Below are 22,441 nucleotides of genomic sequence, written 5' to 3' on the forward strand. Positions count from 1 at the left end.
ACTCAAAATTTTGCATTTACGTCTAAGAATCTTGCATTTATTCTTCAGAGTACCTGAATGCCATCGTCCAGGCATTTATCCTCCACATTATTGCCAAAGGAATAACAATTCTACACATACCTAAAGAGTGTCTTCAATGACTGGTTAAATTCTTTAATCAAAATCTTGTAAAGGTCCCATTCACTACAACTACACCTCTGACTTTGAAAGTATCCTAAGTCATGTTAAGTTTATTAATGTCACATCGATATAAAATAAAATAACGAGGAAAAATAAAGCAAATAAAGAAAGGAAAATAAAGGAAATCAAATTCTACCTTTTGGTCTTGCAGGGGGAACTTTCTGTAGACCTGTCAAAGGTATATCACCACCTCGTTGAATCTGCGGAAAGGAATTAAATTTGCATACTATTTTTTTTAATTAAAGGGACTTTATAATCATAATAATTAAGCAGTTGAACGAGAATACTTGTAACTGGTACATGGTAAACTTAAAGAACTTGGACAGCAAAATGTGAACGAACAAAAACGAATGGATGAAAAGAGGGAACGACATTGCAGGCAAAAGGGAATTTACCAACAGTGTGCCACACGACATGATGTTGGCGCTAACCACTATAGCTGAGGAGAACAAGGACAGAATCAACTATATTATAGTGATTAACATTCAATGGCTTATTTCAAAACTAAGATTTAAACTCTTCATTCTTTCAAATGCCTTCATTTTTAATAAAAACAATATATATCATATCAAAGAGGGGGAAATCAGAGAAATTACCATATCTTTTGGAACCTTTCCTTCGTCCAAAAATACCTTACACAGCCTGGTCAATCATTCAGTTATTGAATAAGGCGCCTTTGCAATAATTTTTACTCAACTGTGTTCTTTAGGTGAAGAGAAAGAACACGCCTAAACAAATATTTCTGCAAACGTTGATTCGATTTGATTTATGACTGTTTGGTCTAATGACCTGGCACTACAAACCGTTACGTTATTCAGTACCAGTTTCTGTAATGGTAATCTCTTTACAAGCTAAGAGAGAGAGAGAGAGAGAGAGAGAGAGAGAGAGAGAGAGAGAGAGAGAGAGAGAGAGAGAGAGAGAGAGGTACTGGAAAAGTAGTGGACAGTGACCTCGAATTAAACCACGCAATGACCTCACCTGTCGATAAACTTGGCTGGTTTTTCTAGGGTCTGGAATTTGACGTCGAGCGTCCTCGCGTTTCTTGAACACTAACGTACTGTCGCTTTCGTATCCGGATTCTTTCAGGGCACTGAGAAGGGCAAAACAGAGGAGAGTCATTGGCAAAAGGAAGCAGTACTATCGGGGATGTGAATAGGAATACTGGGAACTGCTGAGGAGACTTAAAACCGTCTTTGGAAAAAGGAATATAGTGGCTGTAGGTAATGGGGTAATATAAATGAGTTTCACTGAATGAGCTGGAAAGTGAACAATAGTCACTGGAAAATGAACAGTAATGCAAAGGTGAAATAAGAAAAAAATTATATAAAAATGAAGATGATTTTCAATAATTTCAGAACACTTTAAAACCACAGATACACAATTTTTTTATATTCCTCTACAAATATTTATCTGCATTATATAACAATTAGAAATATAGCTTTAAATACTGAATGAACAAATCAAAACACAAATACAATACATTTTGTATTAGTTTCATAATGACAGATTTGTGGATCTTATACTGATAAAACTCCCTAGACCCTGGACCTTATACTGACAAAAAATAAAATTCCCCAGACTTTGGATCTTATCCTGACAAAAAGCCCTTCCCAATAGAAAATTCTAAGCAGTCACAAAGTGTTTTTATATTCTGGGCCAAGCAATTAAACCCATGTTAACTGACAGGGAGATAATGAGGCTTCGTTAACGACACAAATCACTTACTGGGTCATTGACATCTTCTGCGAAGCCAACCTATGATTAGCTGAGGTGGGTGGCGGCTCCTGAGATTTTGCCTGGGTCGGAAAAAATCAAGAGAAAAGGTCATCATTAATTCAAGAAGAGATTCGGAACTTCCAACTCCCGGCACTCCCGAAGAGAATGGCGAAGTTTTCTGATCATCACAGAACAAAGATAACATGAACAAAAGTCTTCATCTGACTTACACAGAGCTGAACAAAACACAAAGATAAATATTTTCTGTTCTAAGTCATGCATTCATACAACTGGCACATTTTACTTCTGACGAAGCTGCGTTTTGTTGTTGTAGCTTTATGGAGAAGGACTTCTGACAGATCATATAAACTATACCTGCACAGGTTGCAACTACAGGCTCATTTCAGGACAACACAGTTTCAGAGATTCTATTTCCTTGCCTTTATTCTTTCCCGTCTTGGGTGCTTTAGCTTAAACGTGAATACACTGTCCTAGAATTGCTGTGTCCATGAACAGCAATCTTGAGCAATTTAGCAATTTTACCCCAGTTTCCTTCAAAGGCGTTTGAGCGGGGGAGTTCCTTGAGAAATGTCTATGTACACTGAGAATCTACAATACATAGGAACTTGGAATCTTCCTTAAAATTACGCAGAAGCGAATGGCATGCGACAAGCGTTATGGAAGCGGCGGAAATGTGAAAGTGTGTTTGTGTGGTGGTCTCGAATTGCTGTGCAAAGTTGTGTAATTATTTCAGAAAGGCTAAATATCCCTATTTCAGAAAGGCTAAATTTCCAAATTTCAGAAAGGCTAAATTTCCCTATTTCAGAAAGGCTAAATTTCCAAATTTCAGAAAGGCTAAATTTCCCTACTTCAGAAAAGGATAAATTTCCCTACTTCAGAAAAGGCTAAATTTCCCTACTTTCAGAAAGGCTAAATTTCCCTATTTCAGAAAGGCTAAATTTCCCTATTTCAGAAAGGCTAAATTTCCAACTTTCAGAAAGGCTAAATTTCCCTATTTCAGAAAGGCTAAATTTCCCTATTTCAGAAAGGCTAAATTTCCTTATTTCAGAAAAGCTAAATTTCTCTAACTAGATTCCAATCCTGAATTCTTAACCGGATGCATTATATACTAACCAGATGTTTAACCTGATTTGAATTCCCTGCCTTATCTTGATTAAAATTAATTTTATTCTTATCTTGATTTAAATGAACCTGATGCTTAGCTTGATTTAAATGGATGCAACCTAATCTGATTCTTATCTTTATTTGTTATTCTAATTAACGAGATGCTTATCAGAAAGTATATTAATACGACAAATTTGTCAAGGAATATTTAAGCGCCCAGTTTCTTCTGATTGATGGCCTAAATATAAATTCGAAACAAGTTAAAAAAAATAAGAACAGAAAATATTGAGACAGATGCCAATTCTTTACCTATAAAATGAAGCCTGTAATTGCCAATGAATTTCTTTAAAAAACTGTGATTTAATCAAAAGATTTAAGCCGTAATGCTCAAGGCATCTAATCCCACTTAAAAGTGTCTCATTTTCTCTGGTTTCATCCCCTTGGCCGGGTAGTGCTGTCAGTGCACCTCACGGGGTGCACTGTAGGCATTACTAAAGGTTCTTTGCGGCGTCCCTTCGGCCCTTAGCTGCAACCCCTTTCATTCCTTTTACTGTACCTCCATTCATATTATCCTTCTTCCACCTTGCTATCCACTCTTTCCTAACAATTATTTCATAGTGCAACTGCGAGGTTCTCCTGTTACACCTTTCAAACCTACCTACTCTCAATTTCCTTCCCAGCACTGAACGACCTCACAGGTCCCAGTGCTTGGCCTTTGGCCTAAACTCGATGTTCCATTCCACTCTAAAGGTTCATAGCAAAAGACCATTCTCCAAACAAACCTCCAAACCTATCTACAACAAATTCTATCAATTATTTCATATAATTTAGTTTAAACAGATACGGAATGACCAATTCCTTTCGAAGTGTGAAAGAGAGAACAAGCTACTCAGCGTACAGTGACATTCAATGGCATGCAACCGTTCCTGGATAGTGATTGGCTCGGACTCAAAACCTCCTGACCAATGACCTTGCAGCATTCGCCCTTTGGGAGGAGAATCCTGGAACCCAATTGGCTTATGCGGTTGGTTGAAACCATTCCAGTTACTCCCCAGTTACCAAGAGTTAAGAATTATTAGTCAAAGAGCGACCTTGGGAAAGAAAGAGCGGTTAAGAGTTTTTACTGGAAAGGAGAAGAAGAAGGAGAGGAAAGAGAGTCTTAAGCTAAAAAGGAGGAAAAGAAGATATGGAAGAGACTCTTAAGTTAATCCCGTCTTCAGGAGAATCTTCACAGATGTCACAGAGACAGAGTGACAGAAGGAGAGATAGAGAAAGACGGAGAGAGAGAGAGAGAGAGATAGAGAGAAAGAGAGCAAGAAACAGACAAAACACGGTAAATCCACAAAACCAACCTCGAGTTTTATGTCTGCATCCGGGTGCTGGGTAGGTGAAGGGGGTGGGGGGTGACCATGGAAGAAAAGAAAACATTATGAAAGCAGCTGACTCACAAAAATCACGAATCGTGATTCCGAAAAATAATAAGACAAAAAATTTATTCTGGTCCACCGGAAAAGAAGCGAGATGGAGGTCCTCCCTTCCTTCCCGTTCTCTGTCAGTGGTCAGTGACTAAAAACTTCAGTGACTAAGAACTGAATCAAGTTGAGAGACTTCAAAAGCTAATTTTGGTTTGTTCGTCACTTCAGAAAGGAGAGGCTGAGGTCATCTGGTGTGAATTCAAGATACAAAAAAAGTTAAGGAACTAATGAAAATTTATTTTTTATATAATTTTTGCGAGAAACCAATTTTAAGCTTAAATTTTGTGCCAATATACATACATATATATATATATAAATAAATGAAAGAATGAATAAATAAATATATAAATGAGATTCTCTGGGCATGAACTGATGATCAAAAAAGTAAAGGTATTAACGAAATTTTAGTTTTATATAATACTTAAATTTTGGCCCAGTACTATCAATAAATAAATAAATAAATAAATAAATAAATAAATAAATAAATAAATAAATAAATACATAAATAAAATAACATCAATAATTTGTTGCTTGTTGTAAGGAAATTAACAATCAATTAAATTTTACTTGTATACAGTAAAATAACTAAGCAACAACAATTTACGGAAATATGTGGCTTAAATTTTGTCCCAATACTATATACAAATAAATAAATAAATAAATAAATAAATAAATAAGTATATCAATAAATAAAATAATTAACAAACAACAATAATTTGTTATAGGTTGTAAGGTTTAGATGCCAAAGGCTAAAATAAACTAAAACGCGTTCCTTTATCGTTGAGGTTAATTTGGGTGCTGGTCCATCTTGTTGAACCTCTTCGTCTCTCCTTTCCGTGGCGAACAAATACGACATGGAAGTTATCATGTGTTATGATGAACATATACATATGTCTTAAAAATGTCTTACGAAATAACATCATGCTTTTCTTCGGGGCGTCAAGATCTCTCTTGAGCCCTGCACTACTGTACCTCAAAACAGGTTTGGCTACATTAAAGAAAACAAAAATATATATTCTCTTATTAGTTACAACAGAAAGAAAATATTTTAGACACAAACAAAAAAAGAAGACTAATTAAACTTCCTTTCGTCATATCAAGTTGCTTTATCATTTTCCACCTTGTTATATTAAAAGGGAAAGTGATCAATATACAACTAGAATTATCGCCAATGATAACTGTAATTATAATTGTAATGATAACTGAATTAGATTCTTCATGAACGATGTCTCATGTTAAGCAGTAATTCCTGAAATATACAATTATATCCTAACAATAATTCGTATTAAAAGGGAAAATTATCAATATACAACTAGAATTATCGCCAATGATAACTGTAATAATTGCAATAATAACTGAATTAGAATATTCATTAACGATGTCCCCACTCATGCAATAATTCCTGAAACGCTCAATTATATCCTAACAATAATTCGATTATTCAGCAATAATCCATTAATGAGGACACCGGATAGGCAGAAATTTCTTAAACACGCAATTATATCCTAATAAGAATTCGGATTTTAAAGCAACACTCGATTGTTAACTAACTTCAAAGCAGACGCTGATTTTGCAACAATCAATAACTTCAGAACACGAATATATAAAATATATAGCATCTTGGGACATTTATAGAAAACGAGACCTCGGCGTATACTGAAATAAATTTCCCAATGGAATGTCACGTATTACAAGACTATCACACTGAACATTAAATTCTATCGTAGGCTGGTGTTGAACCGTCATAGATAAATAAATAATAACCTAAAATCATGTAGGAAAAATCAGGAATCATGATTTCCATGTTTCGAGACCTTAAAGACGAAAAAATAAATTTATCAATTATCATAAAGATTTCAATTTAACAAGGCGTCATGGACATTACAGCGGCGGCGTTTTCCTGTATTTTTCATTCACTATCATTGCCAATGGATTTCATTATCACATTAGAGGAATCATTCATGAAAGTTCTTCCTAGATATACGTCAGAGTAGGTAATTAAACCACTTCTGTCGCTCAGAAACATACATGTAACCATACATGAACAAATCGCGATCAAAACAAAGACTTATTAAACGCTTATATCTTAATGTCCGTGATTAATATATCATTACAGTGTGTATTATAAGAATCCAATATTAATTTTGTTTGTCAAATAATTGGCGATGAATTTCGTGTAACCATTAGCAGACTGATAAACTGAATGACGTTTTAACTGAAGTATACACGAGGAATTGGCTTATTGGCTTCTGCCAGTCCTTCGAATATTGTTTATTGAGCAAGAGCCTGTGCTGGCATAAGGCCACCTTAACCTAAAAAAGTAATGTATTGCTATATGTGTGATAAAAAAGGAATCCCTTTATACTTAACAATGTAAATTACCACTCGAAAAAAAATATTACTATAGAATACAAAAAGAAATCCCTGTCTACTTAATGTAAATCATCTCTCGAAAATGAAAACAATTTCTTGTAAATAAATAAAAAAAAAAAATAAAACAAAATGAAGTTACAATCTACATTATTACAATTAAGGGCAAGAGTGCTTTTATTGGTGTGATCACAGGCAATTAACTGCTATGTAGAGTTAAGCATACTCACTTTACTCACTCTCTTCTGTGTGAGTATGTGCAGGCAGAGTGAGGAAGACAAGGTGTTATCATGAACAACGATTCACAGCATGGTACAGAATGTCAGTGATGACTTCTTTTATAAAATGAGAAACACTACAAAAACCTTAGGTAGATAAGACACGTTACGTCCTTACGCTGTTTACAATCTTTCGGGCGAGTGGTTCTAGCTCACTTTTTGACCCATAATTTACATTATGAACAGGTAGAGATTGTCTAATCATAATGACTATGATAAAATAACAACAACTAAGTATTAGAGATATGAATTAGAAAGAATAAGTGAAGAGCATAAGGAAATACAGAAACAGGTAACGACTGACTAGACAGAGCAGAAGAATTCTGAGGGTAAGAAAAGGTATAAAAGTGACAGAAATGGGGAAAAAAAATTTCAAAGGACTTATGATAGAATGGATGATTTTAAAGATAAATTTAAACTTATTCTACTGACACAGAAAATGTTTTGAGTAATGTTCCCCTTACGTAAATTTAAGAAGGGAATATACTGTACATTATAATCTCTACCATAAATCTGCTAAAATTCGGTGAAATATTTATGTATCAAAAACGAATTACGGTCGGTAGCTGAATATTTTGGCATTATGGCTTATAATTGTATAGACAGTCAGACTTGTTTTAATAATAATAATAATGATAATTATTGACGATTAACGCTTCGACGTTAGGTGAGGAGAGTACGGAATTATAATAATGATAATAATAAAGCAATATGTATAATACTAAATTTTTCAGTGACGAAAAAAGTCTACGGGTAATAAACTCCACGTTTCATTTCACTTGAATATTACTGTTATATTTTCGACAGAACATGTATATACTCCGTTAATAATATGGAAAATAATGCACCCCTTAAAAACAGAGGTACCCCTTAGTAATATGAAAAAAGGTACCCATTAAAAAAAAACCCTATCCTTTCCCAAACAGCTGGAATAAAGACCAAATAAGAAAAAAAGGAAAACTAGCCAGAGTCAGGTAGGAAAAACAAAAAAATGTTCCCTTATTAAAAGTTTTGACTCGCATTGAGTGAAATTTACGAACCAAAATAAAAGCCATTAAAAGTTGAGCTTTTGGTGGGTGGAGAAATATATATAAGTTTTCCCTTGAGCGCAAGAGTTTCATATTGTTTCGAGTCGGTGCATCAAAAAGTTTCGGCTGGCTTCGAGCGAATGGATTTTCCGAAATGGGAAATGGAATTTTAAATATGACCTCTCTGGAAGAATCTGAGAAATGGACTTAACATTAAAACTAATATAACGACGGACCTATATTTTGGGATATAAAGCAACATTTCATTTCTTCAAAGGTCTAAAACTTTAAAATGATCCTCAAGAAAGAAATGACGTAACTGAGAATGAATAAAATCCATATATAAAAGACACAAAATATACAAAAATGACTCATAATACTTGAATAGGCAACTTTGGTTCTTTTCTCAGTGCTGCCAACCTTACCTTCCTCGCTTCTTTCTCCGACAGAGAGGAATGGCCCGGGATGTAATCCTCGATGCGGCCAGGCTGGTGCACGTAACGGTTGGTATTCCTGCGAAAGAAGAAATAAAGAAAGTTTAAAATTCTCGTTCTACGCTTGCATCGAATAATTAACTGATATAACGAATTTACTGGCGTTACGCCAACATACTTTACCCGTGCCTATGAGACAGCAGGTAAAGGAGTGTAGGTAATATTCATTTGGCAGTATACAAACGTAAGATCGACAATACTTTAAGGATGTGGAATAAATAAAATATTACTTTCTTACATTATATGATTATGATGAAAGGTCAATAAAGATAGAAAAGTGTATAAAATATACTTTATGTATATATATATATATACATATATAATACATATATATATATGTGATATATATAGATATATATATATATATATATATATATATATATATATATATATATATATATATATATATATATATATATATATATATATATATATATATATATATATGTGTGTGTGTGTGTGTGTGTGTGTCAAATCTTGGCATTAAAACAATCAGATCCAAACTTACTGTGATTTTATAACCTTAAATAACTCTAAAGAAGAAAAAAAGATTAAATTCACATAAAATAATCTTCACTCTCTTAATCCACCCTCCAAAAAAAAAAATCCATCTCCATTTCTAATCCGAAGCCAGGATCACCGAAGTCGTCCAGGGAACGGAACGCCTCGGGCCACAACTCGCAGACGGAAGACAGAAATGTTAATTGAACGAGCCAACTTCTACAATGAAGTTCCCAAAACTATAAAGGGAGATTCTTCAGGGGTTTCGATATTTCGAAAAATGGGCATTTTGGGTATTTCTAAAATAAGAAAATGGTTTCGTTTACGTATATATTTAAATACTTTTAATTCGTCTTTGGTTATTGGTTATATTTAAATACTTTTAATTCATCTTTGGTCATTGGTAAGTTGATAATAACAACAACAACAACAACAACAACAACAATAATAATAATAATAATAATAATAATAATAATAATTACGTCTTTTCTCCTTCTCACGTGATATTTCATTTCATGTGTAAAAAATTAATGACGCTAAAAATGATTCCATTTTGATCTTGCTTAATTGAAAAAAGACGCTTCTCTCTCTCTCTCTCTCTCTCTCTCTCTCTCTCTCTCTCTCTCTCTCTCTCTCTCTCTCATGTAAATTTACATATTAATCTAATTAAAATAAAAAAGTGAATAAATTAAACAGGTACTCCATTCTGACTTTATAGCAAAGGTAAAATGCCCAGCTCTCTCTCTCTCTCTCTCTCTCTCTCTCTCTCTCTCTCTCTCTCTCTCTCTCTCTCTCTCAACTGAAGGTCATTCACAACCATACAATTAAGGACGAAAAACTACCGGGGCAAAGTGAGCACAATTACTATTACTCCCCGATGAATTTACATTCTAATATACCGTGGAACATTTCATAACTAGTTACCAGTAACCAGTTACATTTTGGCTTAGCCTGTATGAATATTAATATTAATTTACAATTCTTTTCTATCGCAAACAGATTTATTTTCTCTATCCTCGAATCACTGAGTGACCGTCGGAGATCGAATAACTGATTGATGACGATCAAAAGTACCTCATATGATTCTCAATCTGTTTGGTTTAATGTGTCTCATGATCGACTGCCGATCGCACCAGGCTCCTATGGTCTGTTGCACCGGTTCAACATAGAAGCAAAGCCGTTTAAGCTTCCTTCCTCAAGAAAAAAGTTGCCACAGACACATCAGACAGCCCTAGCAACCTCCTTCCAATAATCGTTGCTCAAAATATTGTGATGAGTCACAATAAGGCCTATGAAACCACACAGAATGCTTCTAGCAATCTTTTCCTACCTTCCACCCTCAGAACAATAGTTATTAAAGACACATCAGGCACTCCTAGCAACCTCCTCCCAACAATCGTTGCTCAGAATCTTGTAATGTGTCACAGTCAGACCTGTGAAATCGTCACAGAGATTCCAGGCATTTTTCCTTACCTCCCAACCTTCCAGAATTTTGACTTGTGACCCCAAACTGTCCATTATCTCTGAATAACATCTTTACATCTGGGAAAATCTTAATTATGGAACAGGGTCCCATTAAGACAGGTTAATAATTAAGGGCATCAATCATTCCTCTTCTACCCCCCCACCCTCGGATGATGGACGGCATCCAACATCTCGTCTGGAGAGGTCTCGTACGCGGCCGTCGGAATAATCGTTCGTGTACGGGACGCGTCGCATTTGGAGCCTACGGGTTAAATATCCATTCGCTCAAGCCAGTCCCAAGCCCGGATTAAAAAAGGGGGAGGTACCAGTGTATAGTCGCACTATTCACCAATTTCTCAAACAGAATAATACTTTCTCAGGATTAAAAGTATAAATTCTCTCTCTCTCTCTCTCTCATTTTCCTCTTTGCATAAGTGAAAATTCTGATCTGCGAAAACCTAACTATTGTGTTAATGGGGTTTTTACTGTTCAGTAATAATAATAATAATAATAATAATAATAATAATAATAATAATAATAATAATAATGAACCAAACATCTAGAAAATACCTCCGCTTTCTCCAAGTAAGACCTCACGAATTAAGGTACTGGTAATGTCTTGAGTAAGTCGTACAATAATAATAATAATAATAATAATAATAATAATAATAATAATAATAATAATAACAACAACTAACAAACCAGATACACACCTCTCAAACCTCAGTATATGAATGAGAGACTTATTTACGAACTATATTTAGACGAAGACCTCAAAAGAATTCAAACAAAACGCCAGAAAATAGACCTGCCTTCAGAAGACGAGACCTCACGAACTCAAGACAACAGGTTATGCCTTGAGGAATCGTATTCTTCACATTTCTGGACCTCACGAACTAAGACAACATTGAGTAAGTCGTATTCTTCACGTTTCTGCCACCAATAGCATCTTTCATTTTCCCATGACAGTAATACGTGCAAGACTGGAAGTTGTCTCTCACGGTAGGACTAACGAACGCATAGGTTTACGCCTAAGTACACACGGGATCTTTCATTACTGCGTGGCCACAGTCTTCGAGTACTTTTCCCTGGCGTCACATTCCCACAGTGGAATGTATCGGGGGGGGAATGATTATACAGGTACTAAAGCAGATGTTTTCTTAGAGTAAGGTTTTCACGCATCAGTGCCTGAGGTAAGAGTGGGTGGAAACTGTAGATGTTAAGTGGAAGATATCAAGAAATCCACGGTTTTGTAAAGATTATATAGGTGTTATTGCCCAGAACATGAAAGTCAATAAAAGCTGATGATGAGCAATAAAATATGCTTTCATTCTCATGAACGGTGATCTCCCTCCATCGGCCTAAAATGACAGAAGTGATTTTAAACCTCGCAGATAGGAATGACTGATATGGTAATTTGAAGTAGCCGTGGGAATGTGGATCATTCTTCTCAGGAGAAGAAGAAGAAGAAGAAGAAGAAGAGGAGGAGGAGGAGGAGGAGGAGGAGGAGGAGGAGGAGGAGGAGGAGGAGGAGGAGGAGGAGGAGGAAAAAAGCTAGGGGAGCCAACCTCCTGCAGGAAGGTCTTAAGTGCAATAGATATCGAAAGCCACAAAGATAGACTAAGATGGAGGAAGAACGGAGTGCCACAGATGAGTCTAACGCGCGCGGCAACTGGTCACATTGAAACCAGAGAGCCAATTAAGTGACCGAAACAGGAAGCATTCCAGCTCTGGGAACTAGAGAATGCAAGGGATCAACTGACCTCCGGGTCAGGTGCACAGATGGCCCACATACCAAACGATGAAACGCGTCAATTTACAGTAAACTTACGCACGAAGGGGCTAGATGCGCACCTGTGAATACCCAGAAGCTCTTTACGCATTAGACGCATTCCCGTCACACGCCGGAAGAGCAGCACACCTGGTCGACAGGTAGGCACTTAGGATTCGCGGAAAGGAGGCTTCCTCAGAGAATATACGCCGGCAGCATCCGTGATGCGCCCGGGACGCGTAATGCATGGCTCCGGGGTTAATGACAATCCTCGGTACTGTTATGCTAATGGAACTGCCTGCTCGGGAACGACTTCTTAATTTATGTGTCCTGGAGGTCCCGTAGGCGTCTCGCTTCCCGAGTCCTAAGAGCTGGTTTCTCACGAAAATAGGATTTTATGAAAGGCTTCTCTCAGTTTTGGGGGTAAAGTGATGTCTTCGACAAAAGGCGACGAGTCAGTGACACTTCCCATATCCCCCCCACCCATCTCTCTCTCTCTCCCTCTCTCTCTTGTGGCCCCAAAATATGAGGGACCCGTGTCCAGCTCTCGAACCGGACGAGGAGGGACAAATGGGTACGTGCCCTAGTACCCCGTATGCCTTTGCTGACCTAAGAAGTGAATTGTGTACCCAGTTGTTAGTTGACTGTTTGAATCACAGCCTGCAGAGAGAGAGAGAGAGAGAGAGAGAGAGAGAGAGAGAGAGAGAGAGAGAGAGAGAGAGAGAGAAACTAGTGTAAATATTAGTTTTCAACTAGTATTGCAAGTTAAGCTACATCATCCGTGCTTTGCTTAAGGATAGGATTGTTAGGGTAGGCTGGTATCCTCAGAAAAAAAAAAGGAAAAACTATAGATACAACACCACGAAGGTTTCTCCCCTTCTCCCCCGACCCCACCCCGAAAAAAGTCAATGTAAACATGGTCACAAACAGACCACCCTGTGGGGGCATTTGGCACACCCAGCACTCCACAAAGGGCCCCCAAAACAGGGCGCCTTCAACACCCAATCCCCGCCTTCATTAGCATTCACGGCGCCGACTCCCACAGGTAAGGAAACGCTCTGGGAGTGCGTTTGGTGACTCATGTAGGCCTAATAACACAATCAGGGTTCTGATAGCGGGTCAGAGGTCGCCTGGAAATTCAATGTCGCCTACTGTTTGGGCTCTGTTGGGCCAGACACAGATATCTTCCTCCTGCCTCGTATTCCAATGCGGTCGTCATTGTTCTCGGCGGGGGTGGGACGAATTGGTCTGTCAAAGGGTTTGCTTTAGTGTAAACAGTCATTTCGTACCTCTGGAAGAAGAAGAAGTCGCTCCGTTGGTAGCATGCGCGAGCGCTTAAAATGTTTCTTTGTTCTTATGCAAATGGCATTTCAATCTGACAAAATGTCCGCACACGGATTCCAGGAGAGAGAGAGAGAGAGAGAGAGAGAGAGAGAGAGAGAGAGAGAGAGAGAGAGAGAGAGGTATTTCATTACGCACTTTGCTCTACGAATAATTTCAAAAGCAAAAAACTCATAGCCTGCACACGCCAACATATTCCTCCCCACCTCTCTCTCTCTCTCTAAATATAAATATATAGGAGAGAGAGAGAGAGAGAGAGAGAGAGAGAGAGAGAGAGAGAGGTGGGGGGGGGAACATGTGGGTGTGTGTGTGTAGGCTGAGTTTTTGCTTTTGAAATGTTATTATAGAGCGAAGTATGAGACGAAATACCTCTCCCTCTCTCTCTCTCTCTCACTTCCCACTTACAGCACCAGAACAGACGACCTGCTGGGGGTGCCACTAATAATCCCAGGACGAATTACTATTCATACACCGCGAGAGAGAGAGAGAGAGAGAGAGAGAGAGAGAGAGAGAGAGAGAGAGAGAGAGAGGCTGGCATGTAGCCTATGAATAATAAAACTTCACCGTCTGGCTCGGAATCATCGCCCCGTCATGAATTAGAAAAACTCATCTCGGACGACGACGCCTCCGATTCGAGAGAGAGAGAGAGAGAGAGAGAGAGAGAGAGAGAGAGAGAGAGAGAGAGAGAGAGAGAGACTCAGTGGATGATGGGAGATGTGAATTATTTCTCTACGTTTCACACACTCCTCTCTCCAATACCGGGAAAGAATTATTAGGCTTGTAGACGCGACGTATCTGTCCCTACACACACACACACACGACGAGCGCGCGCGTACGCGCGCACACACACACACACACACACGTACACACAAACATATTTATCTATCTATGTATGTATATATATATATATATATATATATATATATATATATATATATATATATATATATATATATATATAAACTTACTTAATTCAAGGCCTTCACAATAACGCATACAAAAACCTCAATCACATCTCAAAACCACCATAATAAAAATCAGGTTTTTGATGATCTCTTGCGGGCGTAAAAAAATAAATCAAAATGACTCCCCAGGCAACATTGACAAGCACTGAGAGGTATTATCCAGTTGCAAGCCGAGAGAGATCTTACGGCGGCGTGACAGTCGTGAGCTTAACACACTCAAGATATCTGATTTTTCTTTTTAAATTCTGTGGAAAAATCTCTCTCTCTCTCTCTCTCTCTCTCTCTCTCTCTCTCTCTCTCTCTCTCTCTCTCTGTATAAATGATACTATAAGGAAGATGAAAAGAAGATATATATATATGTATATATATATATTTATATATATATGCTTATATATATACATATATATATTATATATACTATATATATATGTATATATATATATATATATATATATATATATATATATATATATATATATATATATATATAAACTCTGCATACATTTTTGGGATGAAGCTGCAAGCCCAAATCCCTTCTCCATTCTACGCGCGACCCACCAAAGGCGACTAGCTCTCAAGCACGTAATCACTCTCCTCTTACGTTAAGAGGCCCAGTGGATTTTCAAGGAAATAGGCCTCAGCCGTTTCTTCCACCTAGGATCGATCTCGGGAACACTATTTGGTATTACACCATTAAGAATTATCCCACGGACAACCTTCATCCCTCAATTTACATCAGTCAATCAGAGTCTCTCTCTCTCTCTCTCTCTCTCTCTCTCCTGCCAAGAAATATTCCTTCCTTCTGCCCTTAACCCTTCAGAAAGATGCCCTGCCCAACCTTGCCCCCACCCCCGGCACCAATGACTCCACCTCTCATGCCCAATGCCCCGACTCCATGCCCCGGGATAATATCCCCCCCGCCCCGGCTCCTCCTCTCCCATACACACCCCCCCATCTCAGTTCTCGCCAGCAACCCTAGATAAACACAGACCTGAAGGGATACGAACCTAAAGTAATTATATACACCCGAACCTCTCTCTCTCTCTCTCTCTCTCTCTCTCTCTCTCTCTCTCTCTCTCTCTCTCTCTCTCCGACCAGCGCCGTTTCACGCCCGTTTCTTCTGCCCGCAGCCCGTGGCACCTGTGGGTATCTTGGACGCCCACTACGTCTCCACAACGCCAGAGAGAGAGAGAGAGAGAGAGAGAGAGAGAGAGAGAGAGAGAAGAGAGAGAATAATATCATAATCCGGGATAATTTGAGAATCCATTACAGTATTATTAAGCGTTAGGAGAGAGAGAGAGAGAGAGAGAGAGAGAGAGAGAGAGAGAGAGAGAGAGAGAGAGAGAGAGAGAAATATTATAATCCGGGATAATTTGAGAACCCATTATAGTATTTTCAAGCGTTAGGAGAGAGAGAGAGAGAGAGAGAGAGAGAGAGAGAGAGAGAGAGAGAGAGAGAGAGAATATCATAATACGGGATAATTAGAGAATCCATTATAGTATTTTTAAGCGTTAGGAGAGAGAGAGAGAGAGAGAGAGAGAGAGAGAGAGAGAGAGAGAGAGAGAGAGAGAGAGAGAGCAGAAAATATGGAAATATTTTCAAACACCTAATGAATATTTCAGTCCTTCCTCTTCTACACTAATACATTTTGAATCACGAAATATACAAATATAAAAATTCACCATCTGATACATATATAATAATTTAATCTCATTTCAATCCTTCCTTTTCTTCACTAATACACATATCACGAAATATACAAATATACAAATCCACATCTCATAAATATATAATAAATATAATCTCATCTGATTCCACCACGCATCTCTCTCTAACAGCCGTAGAGAGATGAGTGGAACTCATAAAAAATAAAGAAAAAAAAAAGAAATAAAAAAATTTAAAAATAAACCGGAAGTCATGATGAAGCCCTCAGGCTAATTTCGGAGGTATGACTCTCTCTCTCTCTCTCTCTCTCTCTCTCTCTCTCTCTCTCTCTCTCTCTCTCTGCCTGTGTGGTTCATCATAGCAACTGCATGATAGCATACTATCGTTTTTGCGTTGCGGAGGAAGCGACGGGCATTGGGGCCAAATTCAAGGTCGGTCTCTACAGGAAGACGTGTACGAATTAAATACATGCGTACATACATACATACATACATACACACACATATATATATATATGTATGTATATACAATAACTGAATCACGAAAATATGGAACGTGATGACTATATAAATGAAGATAAATAAAGACAAAATCCACGAGGAAAGAGAAACAATGGAGTTTCTCTTTCCTTCGTGAATATCATCTTTATATATATATATATATATATATATATATATATATATATATATATATATATATATATATATATATATATATATATATATAAACTTCTCAGTTTTTCTGTATATGTAGAAACAAGCTAAACTCGACAATCATAGGAACCCGTCATATTAACTAAAACCGCTTAAAAAGAATTCTGTTAAAAGTAGCAGAAAAATCTAAACTCATTCATTAAATTACCAGCCTAGTATGATCATTCATCACTACAATTCAACAAATCAATCAATATATTAACGATAAAAAATGTCAAGTTTAACGTTAAATTGAAAGTTGCACACAACGGAGGATCACCTTTGCAAAATCCTTTCTTTATTTTTTACTCTTCCTTCCAACATAGAAAGTCTTTTGTTCACGATATCTATTAAAAAAAAACTTTCCTTTGTCCATTTCTGCTGTTTTCCTAAGAGAAAAAAAGAAAAAAAAAAGAGACTTTGTTCGGGGAATCACAACCAACATCAAAACTGACGGGACGAACGACACAGCTAAACTCGTGTGCCTCAATCATTCACACTCTTTGGCTCTAAACATTTTACAACAGTTCCTGGACAGAGAGCAATAACTCCGGTGGGCGTATGGAAGCGTCACAACCTCACAACAAAAGGTTACAACAACAGGTCCCTTCCTTCCTTCCCCACCTCCCCCTCTCCAATAACGTATAGGCTGAAATAGGCATACGACTTGTCTTTTATAGCCCCTGGATATCCCCTGGATCCCCCAGGGGCCACGACGACAGTTACGGGGCAGTAGAGGATTCCAGGTGTCTGTCTGCTAGGTGGCGTTGTTCCTCGCACACACCAGGTCCTTTTCCTTGTTTACGACACGTGGTTTCCCAACAGGCACGTTTCTAATCCAATAAAAGATAGGGACCCCCCTCCCGTCTCCCCTAAAAAAGGGACGGGTGAAGGAGTCATGAGGGAGACCCCCCCCACCTCCCATACTCACCTCCCCAAATACCATTCTTGGCCCACGGGGCTAAACCCGAAGGGGTGCTCCTCATCTGAAAGGTGAACTCATTTTTCTCCCACACACTCATATATATGTATACGCAACAGTAACTGGATTGGTCCCTCGGAAAATGCCTCTTGGGATTTCTGGAAAACAGCTCTGGAACACGTCTCTGGAAAGGCGTCTAGACTAGGCTCAGGAAAGACTTCCTTGGAGGTATTTTTTTAAAGACGTCTGGAAGAGGCCTTGACCGGTTCCTGGAAAGACGTATTAGCTATGGCTTTCTATAAAAATGCCTTGAAGGACCTCCAGAAAGGAATTTTGAAATCCTTCGGCAGGACGTCTTGAGAGGTCTTTAGTCAGTGGCATTGAGAGCCCTCTGGAAAGACCTATTATTGGGTCTCTTGGAAGAAATGCTGAAAGATTTCCAAAAAGACGCGTTGAATAGTCTATTGTGAAACATCGATTAAAATTTCTGGCAAGCCATCTTGAAAAAGTCTTTCACAGTTTCGAGGAAGACTTTCACAAAAAAATAAAAATCTGGAAAGACGTAATGAAAGAAAAGACGTCTGGCATATGAATATATAAATACTTTGTTTCTCTGTTTTCACCGCCATTCTTTGGAAATCGAATTGTTTCCGTTTTAGTTTTCTGTAAAGAAAACTATTGTGCCGGCTTTGTCTGTCCGTCCTCACTTTTTCTGTCCGCCCTCAGATCTTAGAAACTACTGAGGCTAGAGGGCTGCAAATTGGTACGTTGATCATCCACCTTCCAATCATCAAACATACCAAATTGCAACCCTCTATCCTCAGTAGTTTTTTTTATTTTATTCAAGATTAAAGTTAGCCATAATCCTGCGCCTGACATCGATATAGGACAGGCCACCACCGGGCTGTGGTTAAAGTTTCATGGGCCGCGGCTCATGTATCATTATACCGAGACCACCGAAAGATAGATCTATTTTCGGTGGCGCTGATTATACGCTGTACAGAAAACTCGATTGCGCCAAAGAAACGTCGGCGCAGTTTTTTACTTGTTTCTAACGCCAATCACTTGACCCGTACTGAATTATAGTGAAAAATCTGTTATTACTTCTAGATTATTCAATTGATTTATAAACGCATAAGGAGCCTTGGGCTTTATAAGATAATAAGTCACAGGTTGATGAGAAACATCTAATAATTATGATATGAATGCAAACAATAATTACTAAAAGAACTGGCTTTTGGAGCCAAAGACTAAAAACAGTTGTAACGTAACGAAACTCCGAATGTATTCACCCTTATAACTTATACTGTCACAAAAGTAAAACCTTTCCCCAGGCTTGGAAATTTACGCACCAATCAATCAGTCAATCAATCAATCAGTAACCACAACCCGTTGCCCAATCGCCAGAGGAAGTCAGAAGTCATGTTCAGTCTCTTTTCCTGAGGGCAGGTTATACGCAACAATTGGAATTGAGTGAAAGTATTGATTCGGCTGTTTTGAAAAGTCGATTAAACACCAGGAGACTTTTGCCCAATTCAGTGTGGCCTAGAATCAGTCTCTCTCTCTCTCTCTCTCTCTCTCTCTCTCTCTCTCTCTCTCTCTCTCTCTCTCTCTCAATCTGGAATCACAAATTGAACGTACAGCTTATGCAAGAAAAATCTACATACAAGAAATCAAGACTAATATTTTCTTGAAAAGTATAATTGATCTGCATTGCATATTAGGAAGGTAGATTTTAAAGTCGATTTTAAAGTCCAAATAAAATTCAATTACCTCTCGCTTCCTCTAAAAAAAATCAATAAACAACATAAAAATAATAATTAAAGAAAAATAAAAAACCCCTCTCTCCCTGACTGATTCTCCCATTCCCTTTAGAATCCAAAGTTACTGAGCCGTGATATCCCATAAACTAACCCGCTGAAAGGTTCTTCGAAGAATATGATCATACATCATATTCATATTCTTAGCAGACGATATCTTCGCTCAAAAGTCTCCATCTTCGTCTATTCTTTTATGTCTTTTATTCTTTGTCAATAACGTAATTCCTATCATTGGGTCTTATTCAATTATCTATTGTTTCATGATGTGAAAAAACTGCTTTTTTTTTTTCCCGTGACCCCGGATTGACCCCTTCTCTCTCTCTCTCTCTCTCTCTCTCTCTCTCTCTCTCTCTCTCTCTCTCTCTCTCTCTCTCTCTCTCTCCATGACCTACGTGTTTCGCTAGTTCTACGGAAGTTGCTGAAACCTGACTTCATCCCCGTTACAAGTCCCTGTCTTTCTTTACAATGCTCTGTGTTGAGAAATTCTATGACATTATTAATCAGCATAGTTAATACTTGTATAATAACGTATAGTTAATACTTGTATAATAATGCACAATTAATACTTGTATAATAATGCATAATTAATACTTGTATAAAAATACCAGAGAAGTTAAGCGTTTTACTCTCTCTCTCTCTCTCTATAAATCAAATAAAAATTCTACATGTCAATGAATCTTCTTGTCTCACTACAATCTTATTCAATCATCGTTCTCTCTCTCTCTCTCTCTCTCTCTCTCTCTCTCTCTCTCTCTCTCTCTCTCTCTCTATATATATATATATATATATATATATATATATATATATATATATATAAATATATATATACATAAATAAAAAAAATTCTACATGCCAATGAATCTTCTTGTCTCGTTAAAATCCTATTCAATCATCATTTTCTCTCTCTCTCTCTCTCTCTCTCTCTCTCTCTCTCTCTCTCTCTCTCTCTCCAATTGTTTCTATACTTCAAAGGAAGTTGCGTAAGTCTTCTCATGCTATATCATCATGCAAGGCATCATTGCTTCGTGCAGTTGCTTGCAATTTAAAAGCGCTAATGTGTGTGCATAGAGAGGAAAGTGAGAACGCAATGGGCTATCCCCTCCCCCTTCCCCTCCTCCTCCTCCCCCTTCCCTTCCTCCTCCCTTCTCCCTCCCCCTCTCTTCCACTTTCCTCTACCTCCTCCCTTCCCCTTCCCTTTTCTCCTCCTCCCTTTCCTTCCCCTCTCCCCTTTCCTCTCTCCTCCCTTCCCCCTCACCCTTTCCTCTCTCCTCTCTCCTCCCTTCCCCCTCCCCATCTCCCTCATCCCTCCCCTTTTCATGTGCAAACTCCCAAGGCCGGATAAGAGAGAAGGGTTAAGAGAGAGAGAGAGAGAGAGAGAGAGAATTAATCACTAAAAGGTAAGTTCAAATGCGATTAAATTAAGCATCGGCGTTAAAAGTTTTCGAGGTTGACTTGAATTAGCCCCCACCCCCAAAAAAAAATAAATCAAAACCAAATCAGCATATTTGTTTGTTTAAAATGCAATCATAAAAACAAATAACATTTTTTTTTGTTCTTGACCCACTTCGGGAAATAATAAAACGACATTAATTTTGCTTGAAACTCGGAAAATTAAATGTATTTTTTTATAATGAGAAAAAAATATACCTTTGTTAATATACGGAATCCAATTAGCCCTCCTTCTCCAGTGAAAAACTAACTGAAAACCCATTTTACGAGAAATCTTAACATATATATATATATATATATATATATATATATATATATATATATATATATATATATATATATAAATAAATATATATATATATATATATATAAATATATATATATATATAATATATATATAATATATATATATATATATATATATATATATATATATATATATATATATATATATATATATATATATATATATATATATATATATATATATATAACATGTTATTCAGCATAAACCGTAAAATTTTTCTCTGTAAGTGAATAAGAGTTTGCAATCTGAAGAGACTGATTCTCGCTCCACAAGGATTTAGCTAATTAAAATGGCTACTTCCTAGCCATGTCAAGGAAAATATGTAATGATAAATATTAAAAAAAATACATTCTCTGAAGTGACTGATTTTCGCTTGCATAAGGACTGAGATAATTACAATGACTAGTTCCTAACCATGTCAAGGAAAAAAGTATTGGCAAATATTAAGAACAAAACACTCTGGTCCCCGGAGGAGGTTAGTGCCCTCAGTGCACCTCACGGAATGCACTGTAGGCATTGCTAAAGGTTCTTTGCAGCGTTCCTTCTGCCCCTAGCTGCAACCCCTTTCATTCCTTTTACTGTACCTCCGTTCATATTTTCTTTCTTCCTTCTTACGATCCATCATCTCCTAACAATTATTTCATAGTGCAACTGAGAGGTTTTCCTCCTGTTACACCTTTCAAACCTTTTTACTCTTAATTTCCCTTCCAGCGATGAATGACCTCATCGGTTCCAGCACTTGGCCTTTGGCCTAAACTCTGTATTCCATTCCAACACACTCTGGTCTGAAAATTAACCACCAACAGCTTCATAATACCCTACAATTGAAATCACTAAGTGGAGTTTTTCTTCTCGCTTCAAGGTGTCACTCTGTTAAA

The 22,441-nt window shown here is 37.5% G+C and overlaps 1 protein-coding gene across 50 annotated transcripts in view; it reads right to left on the reverse strand.

The window, feature by feature from the left end:
• The window catches only part of LOC136825405 (uncharacterized), a 979,501-nt gene that overhangs the window by 37,514 nt on the left and 919,546 nt on the right, over window positions 1-22,441 (reverse strand). For 47 of the 50 annotated variants that reach the window (XR_010849324.1, XR_010849322.1, XR_010849327.1 and 44 more), the window contains 5 exons: window positions 8,598-8,685; window positions 4,374-4,400; window positions 1,906-1,976; window positions 1,159-1,270; window positions 317-380 (listed from right to left, as the gene is read on the reverse strand). Coding sequence is in view for 43 of the 50 variants with exons in the window: in XM_067081764.1 (XP_066937865.1) it covers window positions 317-380; window positions 1,159-1,270; window positions 1,906-1,976; window positions 4,374-4,400; window positions 8,598-8,685 (362 nt within the window). In the remaining 7 variants the exon portion in view is untranslated. The remainder of the gene's footprint in view (window positions 1-316; window positions 381-1,158; window positions 1,271-1,905; window positions 1,977-4,373; window positions 4,401-8,597; window positions 8,686-22,441) is intronic. The other 3 variants (XM_067081742.1, XM_067081729.1, XM_067081723.1) reach the window with 1 other exon arrangement.

The sequence above is a fragment of the Macrobrachium rosenbergii genome, chromosome 37, assembly GCF_040412425.1.
Source record: "Macrobrachium rosenbergii isolate ZJJX-2024 chromosome 37, ASM4041242v1, whole genome shotgun sequence".
Lineage (NCBI taxonomy): Eukaryota > Metazoa > Arthropoda > Malacostraca > Decapoda > Palaemonidae > Macrobrachium > Macrobrachium rosenbergii.